Below are 23,402 nucleotides of genomic sequence, written 5' to 3' on the forward strand. Positions count from 1 at the left end.
TTGGACATCACTGGTCTACCTTCTTGGACATTACTCACATAATGTGTATTTATTTATTAATGTAAGTAGCCCTTGTTTTTAATTCAGTGTGCTATCATCAACACCTCAAAACAGAAAAGAACTGTTTCAGGAAAAGTACATGTTTCCATTTAAAAAGTCCCACCTTGCCAATTAGGCAGCATGGTGGCTTTGCAGTTAAGATGTTGGGCTTATTGGCTGGAAAGTCTACAGCCCAGGTTCAAGACCCAAGAGCCACATGACTGGGTGAACTCCCATTCTCGCCTCTGCTCCTGTCAACCTAGCAGTTCAAAAACATGCAAATGTGAGTAGATAAATAGGTATCCCTTCGGTGGGAAGGTAACAGTGCTCTGTGATGTCATGCTGGCCACATGACTGTGGAAATGTCTTTGGACAGTGTGGCTCAATGGCCTTGAAATGGAGATGAGCACTGCCCCCTATAGTCGGCAATGACTAGCACAGGGACTTGTTAGCTTTACCTTGCCAGTAGGACCGAGAAAGATCCTTGTCAGGAATTATGGAGACATGAATCAATCAGGATTATGCTGAATACTTGAAGGATCTTCTAACACAAGAACGGCATTGATCTGCCTAGCATATGCATTCTATACTTGGGTCCTGGGAATGAGAGACAATTAATAAACAGCTCAGTTCAAAACAAAATATTGTGAAAGCACTTTTGTAATGTGTTTGATGGAGGTCCAACACAGGGAATTTTCCACAGATGAGAACTCCTACCTTATCCTCTCCGTGGCTGCTGGCTTTTCCACCCTCCCTTCCATGATGAGAGTGTGAACCTTTTCACTATCCAGCCCCTGACCTAATGAAACGTATATTCTGAATATTTACTAAAGTAGTGGTGGTGATGATAATGATGTTAACAACAACAACAAAAGTATTATTACAGATATTAAGGATTGGATTTAGGAGATGTATAATCCATGCATCCAGCATGCAATATGTTTCCGTTTGGTATAACCTTCATAATATTTTACAACAATAGAGTAAAAGTAGTTCTTGACTTACAACCATTTGTTTAGTAACTGTTCAAAGTTAGAAGAGCACTGAAAAAGTGGCATATAATCATTTCCCACAAGACCATTGCAGCATCCCCATGATCATGTGATCAATATTCAGATATTTGACCTCTGGTTCATATTTATGATGGTTGTAGTGTCCCAGGTCATGTGATCCTCTTTTGCTAGCTTCTGACAAAGCAAAGTCAACGGGGAAAGCCAGATTCACTTAACAACTGTGTTATTAGCTTAACAACTGCAGTGATTCACTTAACAATTGTGGCAAGAAAGATCATAAAATGGTGCAAAACTCAATTGTCTCAGCCACATAAATTTTGGGCTCAGCTGTGGTTATAAGTCAAGGACTACCTATATTGGGGTTTTTTTTGTCTTTAAATTAGATTTTTTAATAACCTTAAGATATGATGTATATGAAATCGGCTGAGATTGCTGACAGTAGTCTTTTCCTTTCTCTTATTATTTACTAACTGTATTATTTTTGTAGCTTCTTTTTTCTGTCTTTTTAAAAAAAATATTTTTATTATTTACATACAAGTATATTGAACACAGTGTGATTGTCCTGGCATTTCACTTGCCATAAAAACAACAGTGAAAACAAATAACATACGTATATACTACAGTGCTAGTATACAATTATTTTTGACCATCAAATTCATTCTAATACCATGATGCATATATAATATCTCATTCCAGGTCCACCTACCCTAATTTTTTCATATTCTGACTTTCACCTCATGCTTCTAATCATTGATAGAATCTATTCCACGTGTCATAATATTCTGTCTCTCCTTGTCTCTTATTTTTAACGTTAGTCTATCCATTTCTGCACAGACTAGTATCTTCCTTATTATCTCCTCCTCTGAAGAGGTGTTTTCACTCTTCCATTGCTGCACATACAACATTCTTGCTGCTGTCAGGATATCTAGTATTATGTCAGTGGGGGGTTGCATAATTCTGTTCCAACTAGTACGGTTGAAACAGGCTTTCCGGCATCCACGTGGACGCGCACATGTGTATTGGTGCTTCTGTGAGCCTCCGTGATGCTCCAGCTGCTCTGTGGAGTGTTGCGCAGATGTTGTATGAGCTGTGCACATGCGCTGAAGCACTGAAGACATAAAAGGACGGTAAGAAGCGAGGGCAGACGGGCCCTCCGGAACACCGTACTGGAACAGTATCCAGTGCTCGGGCTGGCTCCGGTACTCCCGTACTGGGGCGTACCACCTGCAACCCACCACTGTATTAGGTATATTGTTCCTTTATCATAGTCATCTGTTATAATGCCTAATAGAAATAATTCTGGCTTGAGCTCTATATGTTGTCTAACCATTTTTCCCTTTCTTTTTTTCTATCTTTACATCCATCCGTCTTTCCCAACCATAGGGATCGTTTTATTGTTCGACTTCAATGGCCAATTAGTTTCTCATTTTTTTCTTAAGTGCTGAAACACGGTGAGGGAATAAGGAGCCCAGGGTCTGCTCAATAACTGGTGGCTATTTATTTATTTATATATTTATTGCTTTTTTCCGTTAACTCTGGAAATCCTGGGTGGCTCTGTGGGGCACTACTGAGGTGGGATAAGCCTGCTCTCAAAATTTGAAAGGGGAGGCCAACGGCTGTGCAGAGGTTCTCTCAGTTCTTACTTCGGTGGTGCTGAAGATAAGGTCACAGATGGAGTGTCATTTCTGAGTGTGTTAGGCTCTTGAGAGCCAAGGAGAGAGTAGAGGGAGGGAAGAACTATATCAAGTTACAGGGGAATCTTTGTTTCTAACTTTAGGCCCTTCTTCAGTTATCAGCAATGACGACGATTCGGCAAGTCCCCTTCATCACATCTCTAATGGAAGCAACACGCCATCTTCTTCTGAGGGAGGCCCGGATGCAGTGATTATTGGAATGACAAAGATTCCTGTAATTGAAAATCCTCAATATTTTGGAATTACAAACAGTCAACTGAAGCCTGACACATGTAAGTACATATTTATATATATTTATGTGTATGTATGTCTATAGATGTCTTCTCCATGTGCATGTAATTTATGATTGATTCCTCTCCTTTCTGATATTGATTATGAATGTTAAGTAACAGGCTATCCATATAACCATAAACGTTTCTTCAGATTATAACGTATGGGTTTAATAAATCTTATTTTATTAGGTGTGGTTAAGATTGCCCCATTGTTAACATTTTCAAATGGAATAAATCCAATATATGAATTCTAATTATCTTTTATTTCTTTGGCCAGAGAACAAATATTGACCTTTAAAGTTAAAATATGTTTTTTGAATGAATACAATTGCATATTCAGCAGGTGAAGTAAATTTTAGTGATTGTTAAATCTGTTGAACAGTGAAGGCCAAATGGTGATCAAACTGTGACACGTTTTGGATGAAATCAGAGGTATTTGAGTGGATAAAAACGATAGTTGACTCCATAGACTTTGAGGTAAAACCAATAGCAGACATACACACATTTCTATGTGCCTATTCCCTTTTGGGATAAGCAGCATTATTTAAAGCATTAGAATCTGAATAAGAAATTGTGAGCCAAAGAAAGCATGATAATGAAATAAGAACAATAAATAAAATATTACTAGTTTTCATCAATAACACTCTTGATGCATTTTAATATTTTCGTTCCTGGAAAATCATGTTTACTTCCACCGCATGCATCCACTAAATTGGACATGGATTTTTTGTTCTTTCAAATTCTTACCTTTCTCTCTTTGGGAGGATTTCATCAGTTCCATCTGACTTCCTCTGTCTCTCCTTTCCCCTTTACCTTCTCTCTAGCATCCCCTTCCTCATCTCTATTTGTTGTGTTCATGTGTTCTCTCCACAGCCTATGTCAGTGATGGCGAACTTTTTTCTTATGGCGTGCCAAAATTGTCCGTGCATGCTATTGTGTGTGCGCATGTGCCTACACGTGCCCAACCCAATTCAATCCTCCCTGCACACATGGGTGTGTTATGCCCCCCCCCCCTGCCCACATGCACGTGTGACCCCTTCCCAGGCTCCAGAGGCTTTCCTTCTCTTCCTGGAGAGGGCAAAACAGCATCCCCTGCACACACACCCCACCTCCGGAAGCTGGAAATAGATCTTTCTGAATTTCCAATTGATCCGTTGGGGCTATTTTTCACCCTCCCCAGGCTTCAGGAAAGCCTCAGGAGGCTGGAGAGGGCAAAAAACAGGCCCAATAGGCCAATCAGAAGTTCCGGTTGGTCCGTTGGGCCTGTTTTTCACACTCTCCAGCCTCCAGAAGTGAAAACGGCCTCCCCGACCCTCTGGAAGCCCAAAATCAGCTGGCCAGTGCGCACATACATGCTGGAGCTGGCAGCTGGCGTGCCAGCAAATATGGCACATGTGTCATAGGTTCAACATCATGGCCCTATGTCTTCTGCAACAGCAATTCATTTTGTATTCAATGCACACTCATTCAGGACCCATTCATTTCTAACCCTATTCCTTCTTTAGCACGCACCTTTAGGCTGCCATGACCACTGTATTTGTCTTATTCGTATGTTATTCCTAACATACAGGTAATCCTCAACTTACAACAGTTCATTTAGTGACCGCTCAAAGTTACAACGGCACTGAAAAAAGTGACTTATGGCCGTTTTTCACACTTACAATCGTTGCAGCATTCCCATGGTCACACGATCAAAATTGAGATACTTGGCAACTGGTTCATATTTATGACAGCTGCAGTGCCCCAGGGTCATGTCATTGGCTTTTGGAATCTTCTAACAAGCAAAGGGACACGGTGCTCAGTGGCTAAGATGCTGAGCTTGTTGATCAGAAAGGTCAGCAGTTGGGCAGTTCAAATTCCTAGTGCCATGTAACGGAGTGAGATCCCGTTACTTATCCCAGCTTCTGCCAACCTAGCAGTTCGAAAGCATGTAAAAATGCAAGTAGAAAAAATAGGAACCACCTTTGGTGGGAAGGTAACAGCATTCCATGCCCTTTCAGCATTTAGTCATGCCAGCCACATGACCATGGAGACATCTTCGGACAGTGCTGGTTCTTTGGTTTTGAAACAGAGATGAGCACTGCCCCCTAGAGTCAGGAACGACTAGCACATATGTGCGAGGGGAACCTTTACCTTTACCTAACAAGCAAAATCAATGGGGAAGCCTGGCTACTAACTTCACAACTGCAATGATTCATTTAACAACTGTGGCAAGAAAGGTCGTTAAATGGGGCAAAACTCACTTAATAAACATAAATTTGGGACTCAATTGTAGTCATAAGTCAAGGGCTAACTGTATTTACTATCACATCCATGTAACTGAATGGGCAAAACTCACAATCTTTCATGTAATGAATTTAACTTCTTTGGATACATTTCCTTCTCTAATAAATTCACTGTTTACTATCTTTCCACCAGCATTTATACATCTTTTAAAAATTCCATCATGTCTTTAATGAATCTATTTACTCAGAATTGGGGGGTTTTTTGGCCATGCATCTTTAACCTACAATTCTTCACTCCATATTCTCTGTGGAAAACAACCACTATGATCTCAGACTTAAGCATTTTCAGAGCCATTCCACAGTCTAATGTTGAAATATCAATCAACAACACTGCATCATGTTGCATACATAAGTACACAAATATTCACATCCCCAATGGGCACCATCACTGCAAGCATTTCTTTACCCACAAATACATTTGAAATACATTTAAACAACCATGGGAACATTATATATCCTTGGCTTAATCCTTGCTCAGTGTTGCACGTTTGTTAAGTGTCCTGTTTATTCTCATACATCCTTTACTTCCAGCACATATAATGCCTTTAATGCATTCAGGATCTAACCTTCAACTCCATATTTGCATAAAACATTCCATGGTTTAAGCCTACTCACTTTATCATACATATTCTATAAATCAACAAAAGTACAACTCTTGTCACATCTATACAATTCACAGGGTCCTGTGGAAGAGAAAAAGCCATTCAGCACAATTCCCCAGATTTTGCTCATGGTCACCAATATGGACAGAATTCCATACATACATACAAACATATTTCCAGACACATTTGACAAATCAATAAACTAATTTCCCCTGTAGTTGTGGCATGTACATAAGTTACCCTTCGTTTTGTATAGGGGACGACAACTTCCTTCCAGTTTTTGGGCACAGAGGTTACCTTTGTGCACACTTGAAACAAGTTGCACTGCCATTCTGTAAGCAAACCATACCTGTAGTTTAATGTTTTCCATCTTCACTCATTATTTTTCAACATTTTTCACAGCATTTCTGCTTTAATTTTTTTGGTGGGTGGGGGTTGCAAATGTTCAGAGGAATGACATCCCATTATCATTTCCATGCGTTCTATCTCTTCAAATTCGTTCCATTTTTTTCCATTTAATTTTTCGTTCAATTTAACTTTGCTGCAGGCTCCCGATTTAGCTGTGTTCCATCTAGTCCAGGGGTGTAAAATTCAAGGCTTAGATCTAGAGCACAGGGCCACCCTGGAAACAGTGAAGGACTGGCCTATGGTGCCTCTGCCAGCAAAAATGGAGCTCAGGAGGACCACATGCAGGCCACCCGAACTTCGGTTGCAGGAGGCTGTAGCAGACAAAAGTGGAGCTCACGGGCCTGTTTTCGGTGGCAGAGCACTCAGGCCACCACAGGCACTCCTGACATGTGTGACATCAAGCTGGCCATGCCCAACCTGGCCATGCCTCTGCCCGAGATCAAACACAACCCTGATGTGGCCCTCAGTGAAATTGAGTTTGACACCCCTGATCTAGTCCCTCACAACATCTAGAAAGCAGATAATGACCTCTCCTAATGCAAGATTCCATGCAGAATTTAAATAGCTTCAGGAGAGCACTCAAGGAGTCAAGATCTGAACTGATGCTCCTTATTAAATAATGGCTAAAACTGTCCAATCAGGAAGGAGCAAAACAGCATCTCCTGCCCCATCCTTCACCAGGAGAACAGCATGGCCAATGGTTCTGAACACAGCCAAGAGGTGTAATAGGAACAGGGAGATTGTTTTTGGTCAATCACATCCTTAATAAAGATAGATACCAAAATGTTTCGGTCTATAATCACATCTGAACCCTAACTGAAAAGGCATGTTCTTCACATAATTGGGTCATAGATCACTAACTTTGACCCATCACACAATCTTGGCTGCCCAAGGTTTTCAAATATTAATAAATAATAGATTATAGCCTTGGTCATACCCATTGTATTTGCATCATTTCCTGTTAATAGTATGAGCAATGCTGATAAGTTTTGCCACATTTGGGGCAATATACCACAAGTGTAACTGAAGCCCACTTCCACCCCAAGTGTGCTCACACTTGTTTATGTGCACTGAATCTCCAATCTAAACACTAACCTAGATTTTACTGTCATTCCACTAAAATGGAACCATATGCAACTTATCAGTGCACATCTCTAGAAAACTTTTAATTTATTTCAGTGGTATAAATTTACAACTTCATAAAATAAAAAATGAAACATGTATTGAACTGTACAGTATATCTTTACAGTTACCCCCATGCTGACAGAGATATTACAGATTTGCTTATATTTCCAAGAGAAATTGGATCAGTGGCATCTGCAGCTCCAAACAGGCAAGGTGGTGGTTTTGAAACACAACTGAAGCACTTCCCTTTTGTATATTTGTGTAAATCAATGTACATTCCAAAAGATTGGATTGGAGTGCCACAACTGGCATCGTTCCTGTTTTGACCACAGGAACTGGTGCTGGTACAGTTAGGCTGGTGCTAAATTGCACCAGCCTAACTGTAGTCAATGTCAGTGGATTCCCAATATTCAGTAACAGTGTTAATTCACATGATCAATAGGTGTTAGTTGTCCTTTTTTGTAGAAATACATGTTTTGCCTATTTCAATGGTGTTAAATATCCTAACTCACAAAATATATTTTACACTGGAAACAGAACAAATTATAAAAGCTGTATCGGTATGACAGATTTTTGACACACGCACTTAAACAGTTGTAAAATCAATAGGCATGTGAGTACCAAATACAGTAAGTTCACTTCACAATAAGGACAGCTTATTCTATAGCCATAAATAATAATTTAAAAATACAATGTAGTTGCTTAATTTGGAACTTGTATGCGCTTGCTAAGCATGTAGAAATAGATGTATATGTTTAGTTGGAGTTAGAAGTCTAAGCTTGACTCCCATGCCTGAGTCATTTCCCCCTCCCCCAAATTGCAACTGTTCTCTAAATTGTGGCCCCAGCTTCATGCCAATAAAAATACTACTACTACTACTACTACTACTACTACTACCACCACCACCACCACCACCACCACCACCACCACCACCATCACCACCACCACCACCACCACCAAAAGAAGAAGAAACCTAAGAAAATAACTTTAAAAGAATATTATGTTATTAAAACCATTAAATAATATCATATTATTATCAAACCCTACCAAAGTTCATTTTTTTCAAACATGTAATTTTGAACAGTAATCAGTCAGTGTGCTCCTTGCCTTGCCTTGCCTTTCCCTTCCCTTCCCTTCCCCTCCTCCTCTCCCCTCCCCTTTCCCCTCACAAAGAATGGCTATTTTTAATGAACATCAAAAGCTGGGAAGGCAGTAAATTGTGCAGATAAATTTGGATCCAAGTATTTAACTAACCTTCTTTTAAAGACTTTTGTCCAATATATTTTTCAATTTTTTATTTAGTTTGTCACCCATGTACAAAATAATAGGAATAAGAATAAACATGAATAAGGAACACAGGAAATGGGTACAAATAAATGGGAACAGTAGGACGGGGACATTAGGCACGCTGGTGCACTTATGCTCACCCCTACTGATCTCTTAGGAATGGGGTGAGGTCAATAGTAAACAGACATGTACAGGATTATCACAAAATAAGCCAGATTTTTCCAAAAACAAATCCAAGCACCTACTCTTCATCTCTAAACTTTTAATTAATTTAATTTTATTACTTGGTTACATTAATCCAACCAGACTAAATATTTCTATACATTGAAATCTGTTCCTGCAACTGGTTTTTCTTGATATTGTTTAAGGGGGGTGAAATGTTTGTACTCAGTGCAAACAAAAACAAGAACCAGAGGTGGAGGAGAAATTCATTCCATTCAAATTCCCAGCTAATTCAATCAAATAAACTTTCAAAACTGAAGCACAAATGACAAAGCAATTTCATGTCGATTGTGTATTTCTGAGAAATGTTTCAATGCAGTAGCCACCTCAGTTATATGCAAAAGCCACTCAGCCCACTCAGATGCTGCATTGTGTATAATAACAGACAGTGGCTCCAACTCATGCAGCTCAAACAGGCCCATTCTTTCAGAGTTACTCTAGCATCCAATACGTGGCAGCTACCAATATTTTCCAATAAATGAAATCTCTGGTCCTTCTTGGAGAACATGTTGACTCAAATATATACAGGTGGTCCTCAATTTATGACCATAGTTGAGCCTAAAATTTCCATTGCTAAACGAGACAGTTGTTAAGTGAGTTTTGCCCCATTTTACAACCTTTCTCATCACAGTGAAGAAGGGAACCAGTGCAGTTGTGAAGTTAGTAATGCAATTGTGAAGTGGATCTGGCTTGCCCATTGACTTTGCTTGTCAGAAGATCTCAAAAGGTGATTGCATGATTCTGGGACACTGCAACCGTCATAAAGATGAGCCAGTTGCCAAGCATCCGAATTTTGATCCCGAGGATGCTACAATGGCCATCAATGTGAAAAATGGTCACAAGTCATTTTTTTTCAATGCCGTTGTAACTTCAAACGGTTGCTAAATGAAATGTTGTAAGTCGAGGACTACCTATACCTATACCCATCGATCTAGAATCCATTTCATTGCCATTAATTATTATTACAGTTGCCACTGTGATGTTTACTGTTTCTATATGTTTCAGATGGACCCTAGTGCAGTTCTGATGAACCTTTTCATGCTTTGAGTGAACAAGAGGAGGAAGGGAACAGGACTGTGCTCTGCCCCTAGTGCTTGTGCGTCCTGCTGGCCATGCCCCCCCTCCCATGAACTGAGTTCATTTCCTCCAAGGGTGGCTCCTACACATATACACCTATATGTACATAGGGACTTTCATGCAGTCTGGCATTCAGTGTGTGACCAGGGTTTTAGTCTCATGCTAGCCTTTGTGCGTTCTACTGTACTCCTACAGGTATCCATTTTATGTGTTTAAGCACATAGGGTCTACTTTGTCTATTTGTATGCTTGATCCAGTGTAACGCATAAAATGAGGTTATTATTCAAGTTGTTTTACTATCCATTCCTTGTTGCAATTACTTTCTTTGGAATTTTACTTTAAGCTGTACGGGGGGCGGGGAAACAGTTTTAATTTTTAATTCCTAATGAATTTGTGTTTGTGTTTGTTGTTATTATCTTTGGATTAAAATCTCTAAGAAACATTAAGGTAAGAATGCTAGGAGTAAATTAAAAGAACTATTCATGAATCAGTCAAACTTCTCTCTAATTTGTTATTAAATGATCATGTAATTAATCAAGTGTCTGTACTTGCATTATGTTCCTTGCCTCTGGCAAGAGTTCCAGAGGAGAGTCTGGAATAAAAGCAATTGTTGATTCAACAGACTTGTTGTTGACAAGCTGGTGTTCAATTATAATAGTAATGTTGTTGCTTCCAAAGGATTGTTTCCACAGCGATGCAATCAGAAGCAACATAATGAGTAACCTATTAATGTGTTGAATACTCTGTTGGCATCTTATTCTTCTCCTCCTCCTTTTCCTTCTCCCCAAATCCTTCTGCTTCATAACCACTGTTCCATCTCCTCCTCCTTCTCTTCCAAAAGGTCATAAAGTATTTTTCAATTTCTGCTTATCAGATTAGACTTTTAAAAAATTTGGGAAAAAATTTGGACAAGACGGCAATATCATTGTTCTCCAGGTCTACAAGTTCTAACACTTTTGAGCCGGGATGCTAGAAAAATTGTATGGACATAATTAAATTAACGTCCTAAAATTCACAACAGATAACAGAGCTGTTGGATGTTGCTGTTATTTAAACATATGCAAACACTGTTTCCAAATCCTTATTGGAACACAAAGATCCTTTGAAGCACTACTAGAGAATGAATATGAAAAGCAGAGTTGAGGGTTAATTTGAAGGTGGTGTAACTAGGTTTTAAAAAAACCCTTTAAGTTCCAAAGTTTAATGTTCCATTTTCAGATGGGATTTTCAGATCCTGCAATTTCAAGAGAAATGTGTATCCGGTAATTCAACCTTTTAGATTATTTCACACAATACAGAGATCTGAACAAATTATTCTATGTCTCTCCCCCCCCCCTTCTACTATTCCAAATTGGAGGGCAGGATCAGGATTTTTTTAAAAACAGGACAAAATAAAATGAAAATATAATAAAAGCGTGCCAATTTCTAATACAGGTGGTCCTCAATTCATAGCCATTCGTTTATTGACTGTTCAAAGTTACAATGGGACTGAAAAAAGTGACTTATGACCAGTTTCCACACTTGCAACCATTATAACATCTCCGATGGTCATGTGATCAAAATTTGGGTGCTTGGCAACCTGCAAGTATTTATTATAATTGTGTTGTCTTGAGGTGATGGGATCACCATCTTAACCTTCACAGCCAGCTTCCAACAAGCAAAGTTAATGGGGGAAACCAGATTCATTTAACAACCGCATCATTCACTTAATGACTACAGTGATTCGCTAACAACTTTGGCAAAAAAAACCTTGTAAAATGGGGCACTACTGATGTAACAACTGCCTTGTTTAGTAATGGGAATTTGTGGTCGTAAATTGAGGACTACCCCTACTTAGAAGGTGGATAAGAGGTCTTTAATTTTCTTTTTATGACTCAGTGGCATGGGACTTTCTCTTCACCAGTACTTCCCAGAAATTTATGAATGCCGAAGCAATTATGCATACCCTATGGACATTCTAGGAAGCAACCCTGCTGATGTATATCAGGAGAACAGTGTGCACCCAGAAAATACTTCTGTGATTGTATCAATGTTTGAATCCAAGAGGTGTTAAGACAGCTCAGTTTGTTTACTGAGAACAAGATATCAAAAATCCTTAATGGTAGCCAAGTTTCCCCATGCACATTTGAAAGAAACGTCATCATTAGAGTATGAGATTATATTAAGAATTCCTCAATGGAGCCTAAGGAAAGTACTTTTGGGGGGGGGGAAGGAAGGTGGAGATTTACTTCTGAGTGTGGTTTGTTTGGTGGGTTCATTGTCACATCCTGGTTGCTGCGGTATAAAACTCTTCGCTGTGTTTGAGCGACAAATCACTTAAGTCTCATCCCCAACCACTGCTAAGCAAGCTGTTGTTCCAATTTAAAAGTGGCACCTCCTTTTCCCAACATGAAACATTTTGTGAAGAATGATTGACACAAGGGATTATGGGGATGTCAGAAATGTTCCAGATGGTTCAGCAAGTGCTGCCAAAACCCATCTTTCCCATCCCGTTGCTGGTCCTTGGTCTGGGCTATTTTGCCCTTAGTTGGGAGAGAGACTGAACACCTGGTCTTTGTCTCTTAACCTTGAAACACTGAACTCTAAGGAGATCAATAGAGGCTCCAGTTGTGGGTACGTTTTGTGTGAGTCCCTGTGTGGGTTTGTGTGCTGGGCAAGATCATAAAGTAGGCGGATAAGTGAATGATAAATATGCATTCACAAACACAAAGGGGGACAAAGGTTTGTGTGAGAGGAGGCTGCTTCCCTGACTAACATAAATTCATGGGGGAAATTGGTTTCCATTGATAGAAACTGTAGAACACGGATGTCAAACATGTGGCGTCATGTTGCCATCACATGACATTGCGATGTTTTTCCCTTTGCGGAGCTGGGATGGGTGTAGCCTGCACGTGACGCATCTGGCCCAGTTTGACACCTCTGTTCCAGAAATACAGTAACTTTGAGAACTCTTCAATTCCAACTTCTCTGTTTTATATTTCAAACCAAGTCATCCAAACACAGATTTCTGGGATGGGGGTGCTTCGACATAAGTATAAATACCTTCTGATAAGTTGACTTCAAGAAGGCTTCATTTTATGGGATGATAGACCTTCTGCCAGTAGATAGAAGGATAGAGGGATAGAGAAAACCCACCAGTCCCTGCCTTGAAACTGCCTAATATGAATTTGTGCAAAGGCAGTAAAATTGTCCAGGCTCCTTGCTAAAGTGCAAAATTCCCCAGATGTGAACGGAAACTGTTTGCCGGTTAACTAAATTGCAGATTTATATCTTGTGCATTGCAGTAATCATGCTGCTGACCAGAGCACCAACTTCCAGTCACAATCTTTTCAATATAGTGAATATACAAAAAGTAGGAGCTACAATACAAGCATCCTATGTGCCTCTATTCGTTCATTTAATGGGCTTAGCAAATCACTGACGTGGCAGTAGCTAACCAAATTTACTGTTTACCTCTGTGCTTAGCATACCATTTGAGGTAGCACAGTAAGCAAGGCACACTCAAATTTCTAAAGTCCTTAACACTTTAAGTTCTAACTGCTTTTACAGCCACATGCAATTCATTATAATTGAGTGCATTTTGACCCAAGCTTTCCTTTGAAAAAGAAATAGAATTTGTAGATAATCAGCTGGCTGGTTTTGCTAAGGCAGGGGGAGCAGAATGCTTAAAATAGTCATGCTGTTAAACTCTTGATGAAAAATATTCGTCTGTAAAAGTTGCAGGGAGAAAGAGTGGTAAGAGGCCCATAAAAAGGAAGGCAGACCAATGTCTAGCAGCTGTTTGCTTTTATTCACTGATGGCTTAGAATTATAAAGCTGGAAGAGACCTTGGAGATCTTCTAGTCCATCCCCCTGCCCATGTCAGGACACCTTATTTCATTTTGGACAAATGATTGTTAGTGGAAATTGAGTACCCACAAGTCTGGGCAGCAAACTGTTCCATTCATTAGTTAGTCTCACTGTCAAGAAATTTCTCCTTAATTCCAGGTTGGATCTCTCTTTAATGCATTTCCACCATTGCTTCTTGTCCTATTCTCAGGAAGTTTGAAGAATAAGTTGACCTCCACTCTTTGTACCTATCTCGTGAACTGAAGACAGGTATCATGCCACCCCTAATTCTTCTCTTTTTTAGAATAGACATAAGTAGTTCCCTTAACCATTCCTCATATGAGTTATCCTGCAGACACACACACAGACACACACAGACACACACCCACATCCTTTATCATCTTCATTGTTCTTCTCTGCACTCTTTCTAGGGTCTCATTCTTTTTTGTATCGTGGTGACCAGAATTGGATGCAGTATTCCAAGTGTGGCCTCACTAGTGCAGTATAAAGCTGTATTATTACTACCCATGATTTTGATGCTATCCCCCTCTGTTGATGCAGTCTAAGACTGCATCGGCTTTTTTTTTGTAGCTGCAGCACACTTCTGTTCATACTTGAGTGGTGGTCTACTAGGACACACAAATCTCCCCCACAGTTACTATTCTTAAGCCAGGTATTGACTATTCTATTCCTGTGCATTTGATTTTGCCTTCCGAAGTGCAGGAGTTTTCTTTTCTCACCACTAAATTGCATCTTGTTAGCTAGGTCGAGAGGTGGGTTCCTGCCAGTTCTAACCTCTTCTTTAGAAGAGGTTCCAAAAATCTACAGTGCCATTTAGAACCGGTTCCAGCTCCCTCCCCCCGCCTGTCTGCACATCATCAAGATGAAGAGCGAGAGGAGGAATTCTGGGAGTTGAAGTTCACACGTCTTAAAGCTGTCAAGTTTGAACACCCCTGGGTTTTTTTTTCTAAAGGGTTAGGGGTGCAAGGGTCTTGTAACTTGACAGCTTTAAGTCGTGCATGCTTCAAATGCCAGAGTTTCTGAGCCAACATTTTGGTTGCTAAGCAAGAGCATTGTTAAGTGAGTTTCACCACATTTTACAAGTTGGCCATGCCCACCCAGTCACATGGCTGGCAAGCCACTCCCACAAAGCAGGCCACACCTACAGAAGAGGTTATAAAAAAATTTGAAACCCACTACTGGCTAGGTCCCAATGCTCAAGTCTGTCAAGTTCCTTCTGAATCTCCTCTGAGGTGTTAGTAGTGCTCCCTAACTTGGTGTCACCTGTAAATTTGATGCGTTCTCCTTCTATTCCCTCATCTAGATCATTCATGAACATGCTGAAGAACAGTAGCCCTAAAAGAGTAATTGTTCTCTATTACCAAAAGTAGGTTGTGGTCTACTTTATATTCAAACAAAATTCAAAATTTAAACAATATTTTGCTGGGCTACATCTCAGACAATTAAATAGCAATAGCAATAGCAGTTAGACTTATATACCGCTTCATAGGGCTTTCAGCCCTCTCTAAGCGGTTTACAGAGTCAGCATATCGCCCCCACAGTCTGGGTCCTCATTTCACCCACCTCGGAAGGATGGAAGGCTGAGTCAACCTTGTGCCAGTGAGATTAGAACCGCTGAACTGCAGATAACAGTCAGCTGAAGTGGCCTGCAGTACTGCACCCTAACCACTGCGCCACCTCGGCTCCCAGGGAGTCCTTTCTTCATATCAGGTGTGTAAATCTGCAGAACCTGAGTTAAAGCACAGAAGGCATTTGAATCTGTGAGAGTATATTTTGTTACTCTCTCTGATTAGCAACTTTCATTGAGGAAATGCATTCATACACGTGGGGTGTGGCGAATCAGGTTTTAGAATGTTAGCTTTTTATGTTGCTGACCATGAGTTTATAATCAGGGATGGGATTCTTCCAGTTTGGACCAATTCAGGTGAACAGGTAGCTCCGAAGCTGGGAGAAAACAAGTTTGCTCTGACTTTCAGCTGGTCCCACCCGTCTACTAGTAGTGGGATTTAAAAAAAATACTATTGGTTCTGTGGCCTTGACTTTGTGGATGTGGCAGGGGAAATCTCCTGCAAAATCTCCATTCCCCTGCCACTTCAGGGGACGGTTACTGAAAAATCCCCATTTCCTCCCAATCAGCTGGGACTCGGAAGGCAGAGAATATATAGGGGTGGGGGCAATCAGAGGTGGTATTTACTGGTTCTCCGAACCATTCAAAATTTCCACTACTGGTTCTCCAGAACTGGTCAGAACCTGCTGAATATCACCTCTGCCGCCCACCCCTGCACTATACTCAGTTATATTCCATTTTCCGAAGGCGCAGCAGAGTGGATTGCCGTGCCTCAGCTGCTTTCCTCCCCAGCATAATGCTGAGGATGATTTTTCTGTAAACTACACATGCTCAGCCCTCCGGTTGTTAAACCGGTAGGATCATACCCCTACTTATAACGTTACTGTTTTAAAGCTCATCCAATTTGGGAACCAGTGCACTAGAATCCATAGGAAGGGAATTAAAAAACCATGGTGTCCCTTTTGTTGGTTTCACATTCACATGCAGAAGTACCAAAGGTAGAGGACCTCAACTTTACCTCTGTGTCCCCATGGATGGAATTGAGCTGGTGGTTTATATATTTTCAAGTTGATAAGCTGCATTTTCCACACTTCAAAAGTAAACCTGACCTCATTAGGTAACTGGCAATTCTATTGCTAAGTGGTATGGTTGTGAAGCTTGGCTGTGCTGATTTATGACATCAGTGTTGCCAGTTCTTGCTGCAGTCATTAAGTGAATCACAATAGATCATTAGGTGTGATGTCATATGCCTTGCCACTCCCTGATGGCTTCCTCATTGACCTTGTCAGAAGATGGCTGAGAATATTGCAAATGGTGACCATGTGACTGTAAGACACTGGGACTACCATAAATGCAAGCTAGTTGCCAAGTACCCAAATCACAATTATGTGACATCAGGGACATTGCAACAGCCACAATTTCAGTCATAAATCTCCTTTTTAGCACTGTTGTAATTTTGAACAGTCGCTGAATGTCCTGGTTGAATGCAAGGACTACCTGTAGTTCAAATGCATCTGATATTTTAAAAAGTCTTTTCCAAATCCATCCTTGTGCTATTAATATTTGCACGCATACATCAGATAATTAAGCCCCCATGATATATAGATTTTTCCATGTGAATATAGGGAAGAGGAAATGGAGTTAGGCACAATCGAACTTTTGTTATTATTTCATACCTAGTTTGAGAGGTGGGTGTGTTGAAAAGAACACATTGAAAATCCATGCATACTATTCAAACATCTCTTCTAGTTAAACAAGCACATAGCCTGGTGAGAGTTAGGATGCCCAATAAAAAGGAATTAAATACCTGGAGTCACTGAGAGTTGGGAGGCTTATAAATTAAATATAATATTACGATTGCTTGCACAGTCATCCAGATGTTTAGACTGGATTTGGCATTTGCATGCACAAATATAATGGACAATTTCTCACTGAGCAGCCAATAGACCTACTAAAAAGCTCTTTTTCAAGAGATGTTTAGCCAGTTGGTAAACAGGTGCTCTAGGCCGTCTTAAGATAAATTAATTTAAAGTAATCGTCGCTGAAACGCTTAACCAGGAAAATAGGAGAAAAATCTGATTAAAGCAGCAAATCAACTGAGGTCTGGAGACTTTCTTTGATGCACAGCAGGTATGCTGTATACCTTTTTATTCTGACTAAAGTTTATTATGAATTTATCTCATTTATTTGGAACCAATTGGAAAAAAAATTCACACACAGCAAAAGCTGTTTTAGAAAGCCAGCATCTTGAGTATTACTTAAAAAGAAATGAGCAATGGATAGAGTTTCAATAAGAACTATGGTGTGGGTCTTTTAACATGGTTTTTAGTCACCTTGTAGGACAATGGGTAGCATAAAAATTAGATAGATAGATAGATAGATAGATAGATAGATAGATAGATAGATAGATAGATAGATATGGTTTTCCAAGCAAGTCGTGGCTTCTAATATCCAGCCATAAACAAATCAAACATAATTCTTAGTAAGTTTTGTGTAACCTATTGCCTGGAGTCATCATGCCTTAATCCTTACAATTTGGGGAGGCCAGTTTGCAAAGGGCTATGGTAGTATCAGGTCCAATTCTTTTGGATGGCTTTCTATTCTCAGTTTGAGGATGTGATCAAAGATGCTTGGTACAGTTCGTACACTCAGCTGTTTTCTTTCCCCTGGTTCCCTTGTTTATTATATCTAAGGCAGGGATGGGGAACTATAGCAAAACTTTACAACTTGTGGATTTCAACTCCCAGAATTTCTGAGCCAGCACAGTTGCCATAGATGCACACTCCTGATCTAAGGGAATGGGCTGTGCTCTGCTGGGCAAGAAATGTATACATTTGTCTGTATATGACCCTTAAAAAGAGGCCATTGTGTTGCCACTCATGGGGAAAAAAGTGCAGGACTTGGGAGATATGAATAACTTTTCTCTTATGATTAGAACCGAGGAGAAATTTCCTGACAGTTAGAACAATTAATCAGTGGAACAACTTGCCTCCAGAAGTTGTAAATGCTCCAACACTGGAACACTGGAAGTTTTCAAGAACATGTTGGATAACATCTTCAGACAGTTGTCTGAAATGGTATAGGGCAGTGATGGTCACGCTCTAGGGTGAGTTTTCCTGGGAAGGAAGGAATGTTATGATCTTATTAATTTTGTCTGAGTTTCTGAGCAGTCTTCAGTGCCATCCTTCAATAACAAATGAAATATTTTCTGAACAAAGGATTTGTTGACACAGCTTTGTGGTAATCCCACTCAGAGCTGGATAGCCTTTTCTGTGAGGCACTAGGGAATTTCTGCTTTACTCTGTGGTGTTTATATTGTGGAGTTCTTCAAGGCTCACTTTTCTTCTCCATGCTGTTTAAAATTTATATGAAATTACTGAGCGAAATCATTCAGAGATTTAGAGTGACATCATCAGTATGCTGATGACATTAAACTCTATTTCTCCTTTTCATCAGATTCTGATCAGAGAGTAGAAATGACGAATTAGTGCCTGGCCACAATAATGAACTAGATGAGGGTCAAGAAACTGAAGTTCAATCTGGACAAGGTACAAATGCTGTTAGCAGAGATGGGCTTCAAAAATTGCAGCAATGGGTTTGCTGGGTAGTCATGGCCATGATGGGCATGGCCTAGTTGGCTTGCTGCACCATGGTGGGGTGGCAACATTTTTTCCCCTCCCCAGGCTCCAGAAGCTTTCCTCGAGCTCTGCTTCCCCCTGGCTCTGGAGGCCCACTGGAGGCTGGAAAGCCCTTTCCAGAGTTTGGGAACCTCCGGTAGGCCCATTCCCCCCCCCCACCATGAGCCTCTGCATGGGCCCTGCACTTACCTGGCATGATGGATGGGCCGCATGGAGACTCCTGGTTGAACCACCCATGTGGAGATAAAGATGATTGAATACCCCCTCATCTCTGGAAGCCCTTCCTTGTGAGCTATACCCGACACTATTTTCTTTTTGGTGCCCGGCAAGGATTTCCTTCTTCCACCCAGGCATTTTAATCATTTTAATACATAGCTTGATTTTTAGACTCCTACTCTTCAGGTATATTTTTTTCTCAATCTGCTGCTTTTATTGTAGTGTTTCATTTCAATGGTGTTCTACTTTATGTTAGGAAGTACTAGTGTATGAAGTCTGCTTCCCAAGGACAGTGCTAAAATGTTAAAATGCTTGTCATTATAATATCTTCTGGAGTCACCCACAAATCCCATCACATTTTGGAGGAACTGTAGCTTCTTAGTGCTTTTCCAGAATAGCCCTCATAGAAAAGATTATTATTAACTAAAAGCCAGAAGAATGAGTCAGCTTGATCATATCAGAATGATCTAGAAATATTTTCTGTTGGTGAATCAGTCAAAACTGGAAAAATAACTTCTTTACCAGAAAAGTGTCATAAATTTCCAGAGGACAATTCAGTAATGCTTATTTCTCCAATTTCTCCTCCTCTGGGGTTTAAAAGTGGAAATGGGATTCCCAGTTTAAGGAATGGTATATTCCTACTTTAAAAAACAAACAAACCCTGAAAAAAAAACCTGAACTGGTTATTTCGGGGATGAGTGTGTGCATGGGTGTGTTGAATAGATATTCCCTAGCACCATATTTTGAGAACTTAACTATTATGTCCTGCCTTAGACATGAAAGCCAGCTGGGTGACCTTGAACCAGTCATTAATTGTTCAACCATTGTTCATAGGCAGGGGTGAAATTCAGCAGGTTCTGGAGAATCAGTAGTGGAAATTTTGAGTAGTTCGGAGAACTGGCAAATACCATCTCTGGCTGGCCCCAGAGTGGGGTGGGAATGGAGATTTTGCAATATCCTTCCCCCAGGAGTGGGGAGGGAATGGAGATTTTGCAGTATCCTTCTCCTGCTCCACCCACCAAGTCATGCCCACAGAACCGGTAGTAATTTTTTAAAAATTTCATCACTGCTCATAGGGTTGTCGTTTTTGTAGGAAAAAATAGGAGGAGGAAGGTATGTTGGATATTTTGACTACCTTGTGCTATTCGTAAAAATAATAAAGGCATGATACAAACAAATACATAAATACATATTATACATACAACTACTTTCCTCAGTATACAGACAGAAAATCTAGGCTGGAATACTGCAATGTGCTCTACATGGGGCTGCCCTTGAAGAGCATCCGGCGACTTCAGCTAGTTCAGAACGCGGCCGCGCGAGTGATCATGGGCGCACCACGGTTCGCCCATATAACACCGATCCTCCGTGAGCTGCGCTGGCTACCTGTTGATCGTCGGGTGCACTTCAAGGTCTTACTTACCACCTATAAAGCGCTCCATGGTAGTGGATCTGGCTATTTGAGAGACCGCCTCCTGCCAATTACCTCCCTGCGTCCCATCAGATCGCACAGAGTAGGCCTCCTCCGAATTCCATCCGCCAGTCAGTGCCGACTGGCGACTACACGGAGGAGAGCCTTCTCAGTTGCAGCTCCGACACTATGGAACAACCTCCCCGTGGAGATCCGTACCCTCACCACAGTCCAGGCCTTCCGCACAGCCCTCAAGATCTGGCTATCCCGTCAGGCCTGGGGATAGGATTATTCTCACCCCGCCCGAATGTTGAGTGAATGTTGTGTTTTTATGGTTAATTTCTTTTATTCACGTTTCTTTTTCTTTTAAGTCTTGTCTTGCACTCCCTTCCCCCCATTGTTGTAAGCCGCCCTGAGTCCCCTCAGGGAAAAGGGCGGCATATAAATGTTCAATAAAATCTAAAATCTAAAATCTAAATCTAAAATAGGCCAGAGAAATAGGATGAACTAATGATATTGAAAATTTCTGAAAAATTCAAGAGGGACACATGCCCTTTTCCAGTTCCAAAAGAGACCAATGGGTTTTCAGTTCTGTACTAAGTTAGCCTGAATCCAGATTGGAATGTATATTGGCAATCTGTTTCCTCCATAGTCCCCCTGCCTCTGAAAAGATATGGTGCCTCACCGAATCTCAACTCAGTCAAGTAATATTTTTATTTTCAACATAATGAATGAAAAGGTGACCTCTACCTTGAAAATGCTCTGCAACCTAATAGCAAAAAGCAGATGAAATGTATGCATAGGGTATACGTAGAGCCAGTGATTAACTCAGAGAGGTCCTCCAAATGTTTCATTCCAGAGACAGCCCTGTCTTCATGCGTATTTAAATCCACCTGGACTAAAAGCTGAAGAACCTCTATGCAGCATGTGCTTCCAGCAAGCCCACTCAAGATGGTCAGTAGAGCTACAGCATTCCCATTTCCCTCTGTTGCTAACTCTTATCAACAGATGACTGCTTTCTGGATATTGCACAAGAGAATTGTGAATAGTGTTGCTGTTGTTTCAAAGCAGAAAGTACAGTGATTCTAGGCTCCTGTCATTGCTGATAAGCCCAGTGGAGAATTTTGATATCCGGCTTGCAAGCTGTGATTTGCTGATCTTCACTTCACACAACAGTTTTAGGATCATGCCAGGATCATGTTGTGCCAGTGATCTAGCTTTTATTTTAAAAAACAAAACAAAAAAGAATTATCCAGCTTCCCCATTCTGGATCAGATCTGAGATGATAGGTAAATAATAAATATCCACTTTGTCATTAACAACAGTAATTTACTTTACAGAATCTGTCCAAATCTTGTCTGTTGGAGAAAGGGCCAGAAAACAAAGCTTTCTACAATGTGGTGATAATAGCTTAGAAAGTTCAGGCCCCCTCTTTTTCTAGATTTACAAACTGATTGTTTCAAGTATCACTGGTTTAATTCCTTAAAAGATTACTGGGCCAAAGAGGTGTTTAATTTCTTGACCAGAAAGAGGGGATGCTAATCAGTTGATGCTCAGAAAGAGACCAAATATCCAGCTTTCTGAAGAAGGCACTGTTCATACAGGGAATAAATGGCTGAGAGGACAGTCTTGTCCATTCTTGCTGAGGACAATCAGACATTCCTGGGTTGAGTTAACTTCAATAACCATGATGGCGATCCTATGGCATGCATGCCATAGGTGGCACGCAGAGCCCTCGCCCCAGCTCAGCTCCACTGCACATGCGTGCATGCCTCCTGCCAGCTATCTGGTTTTTAGGTCTCTGGTGCGCATGTGCGGGGGGTGGGGCGCATGCAGGAGATGCACACAGATGCACGGGGGTTTGCTCATGCATGGGCAGGGGGCGCATGCACAGGAGGAGCAGGCATATGTGCGGAGATGGGGAAGAGCAGTGGGGTCACCTGGGCATACATGGGAGATGGGGTGTGTGGTGGGGTCATTCACACATTTTATTGTGGGCGTGTTTGTGTGTGCGCATGTGCTTTCGACATGCAATGTCAAAAAGGTTAGCCATCACTGTTCTATACCATTGACTTCTCACCACACTGAACTTTTACTTTTATGAAGTTAAAAAAAGTGCTGTTTTCATATTCCAGCATCCATGTCCTAACTTGGTGCTGTCTCTACTATAATAATTAGTTTTCCACTGTCAACAGTATTTTATGTCGGTAAACAAAGGAGGGCAGATTATACTCTTCAGGAGCTCTTTCCCGCCATATTATCAACAAGATGGCAAAAGAAACATTTTTGGTAGGAGGGTATATCCCTCTATCCATTTTTTCCCCTCAAACAAAAGCATCCAAGTGGGAATTAAACACACTTTGTCATACAGCTGACTCAGCAAAATGATAGCATCTTCCATCACTGTACATTATCAGAGCTGGCTCCATTTTGCTGAAAGCTAAGGCTGTTCCTGAGGAATTTCCCTTCAGTGAAGATAGATTACTCAAGCAGCTAGAAAGATACCACTCTGAATAGTGTTTAGAATTTTATAAAACAGTGGAGCTGCAACAACTTCATGTTGTATCCAGCCTGCTACCGTCCATGGCCTTATTCATGTCCCAACTGTTTCAAATGGAATAGCAAGCTGTCCTATGGCTTCAGGCTCTCACAATAGAACAGCCGCTCTTTCAAGGTAAATGAACTACCTTAAATCTT

At 40.8% G+C, this 23,402-nt stretch overlaps 1 protein-coding gene across 1 annotated transcript in view; it reads left to right on the top strand.

Annotated features, from left to right (window-relative positions):
• NTRK2 (neurotrophic receptor tyrosine kinase 2) overlaps positions 1-23,402 on the top strand; it is a 207,050-nt gene that overhangs the window by 115,286 nt on the left and 68,362 nt on the right. Inside the window, exon 13 of the mRNA XM_032214692.1 lies at positions 2,830-3,018. Within this exon, the coding sequence (XP_032070583.1) occupies positions 2,830-3,018 (189 nt within the window). The remainder of the gene's footprint in view (positions 1-2,829; positions 3,019-23,402) is intronic.

Source organism: Thamnophis elegans, chromosome 3 (assembly GCF_009769535.1).
Source record: "Thamnophis elegans isolate rThaEle1 chromosome 3, rThaEle1.pri, whole genome shotgun sequence".
NCBI classification, from domain to species: Eukaryota; Metazoa; Chordata; class Lepidosauria; order Squamata; family Colubridae; genus Thamnophis; species Thamnophis elegans.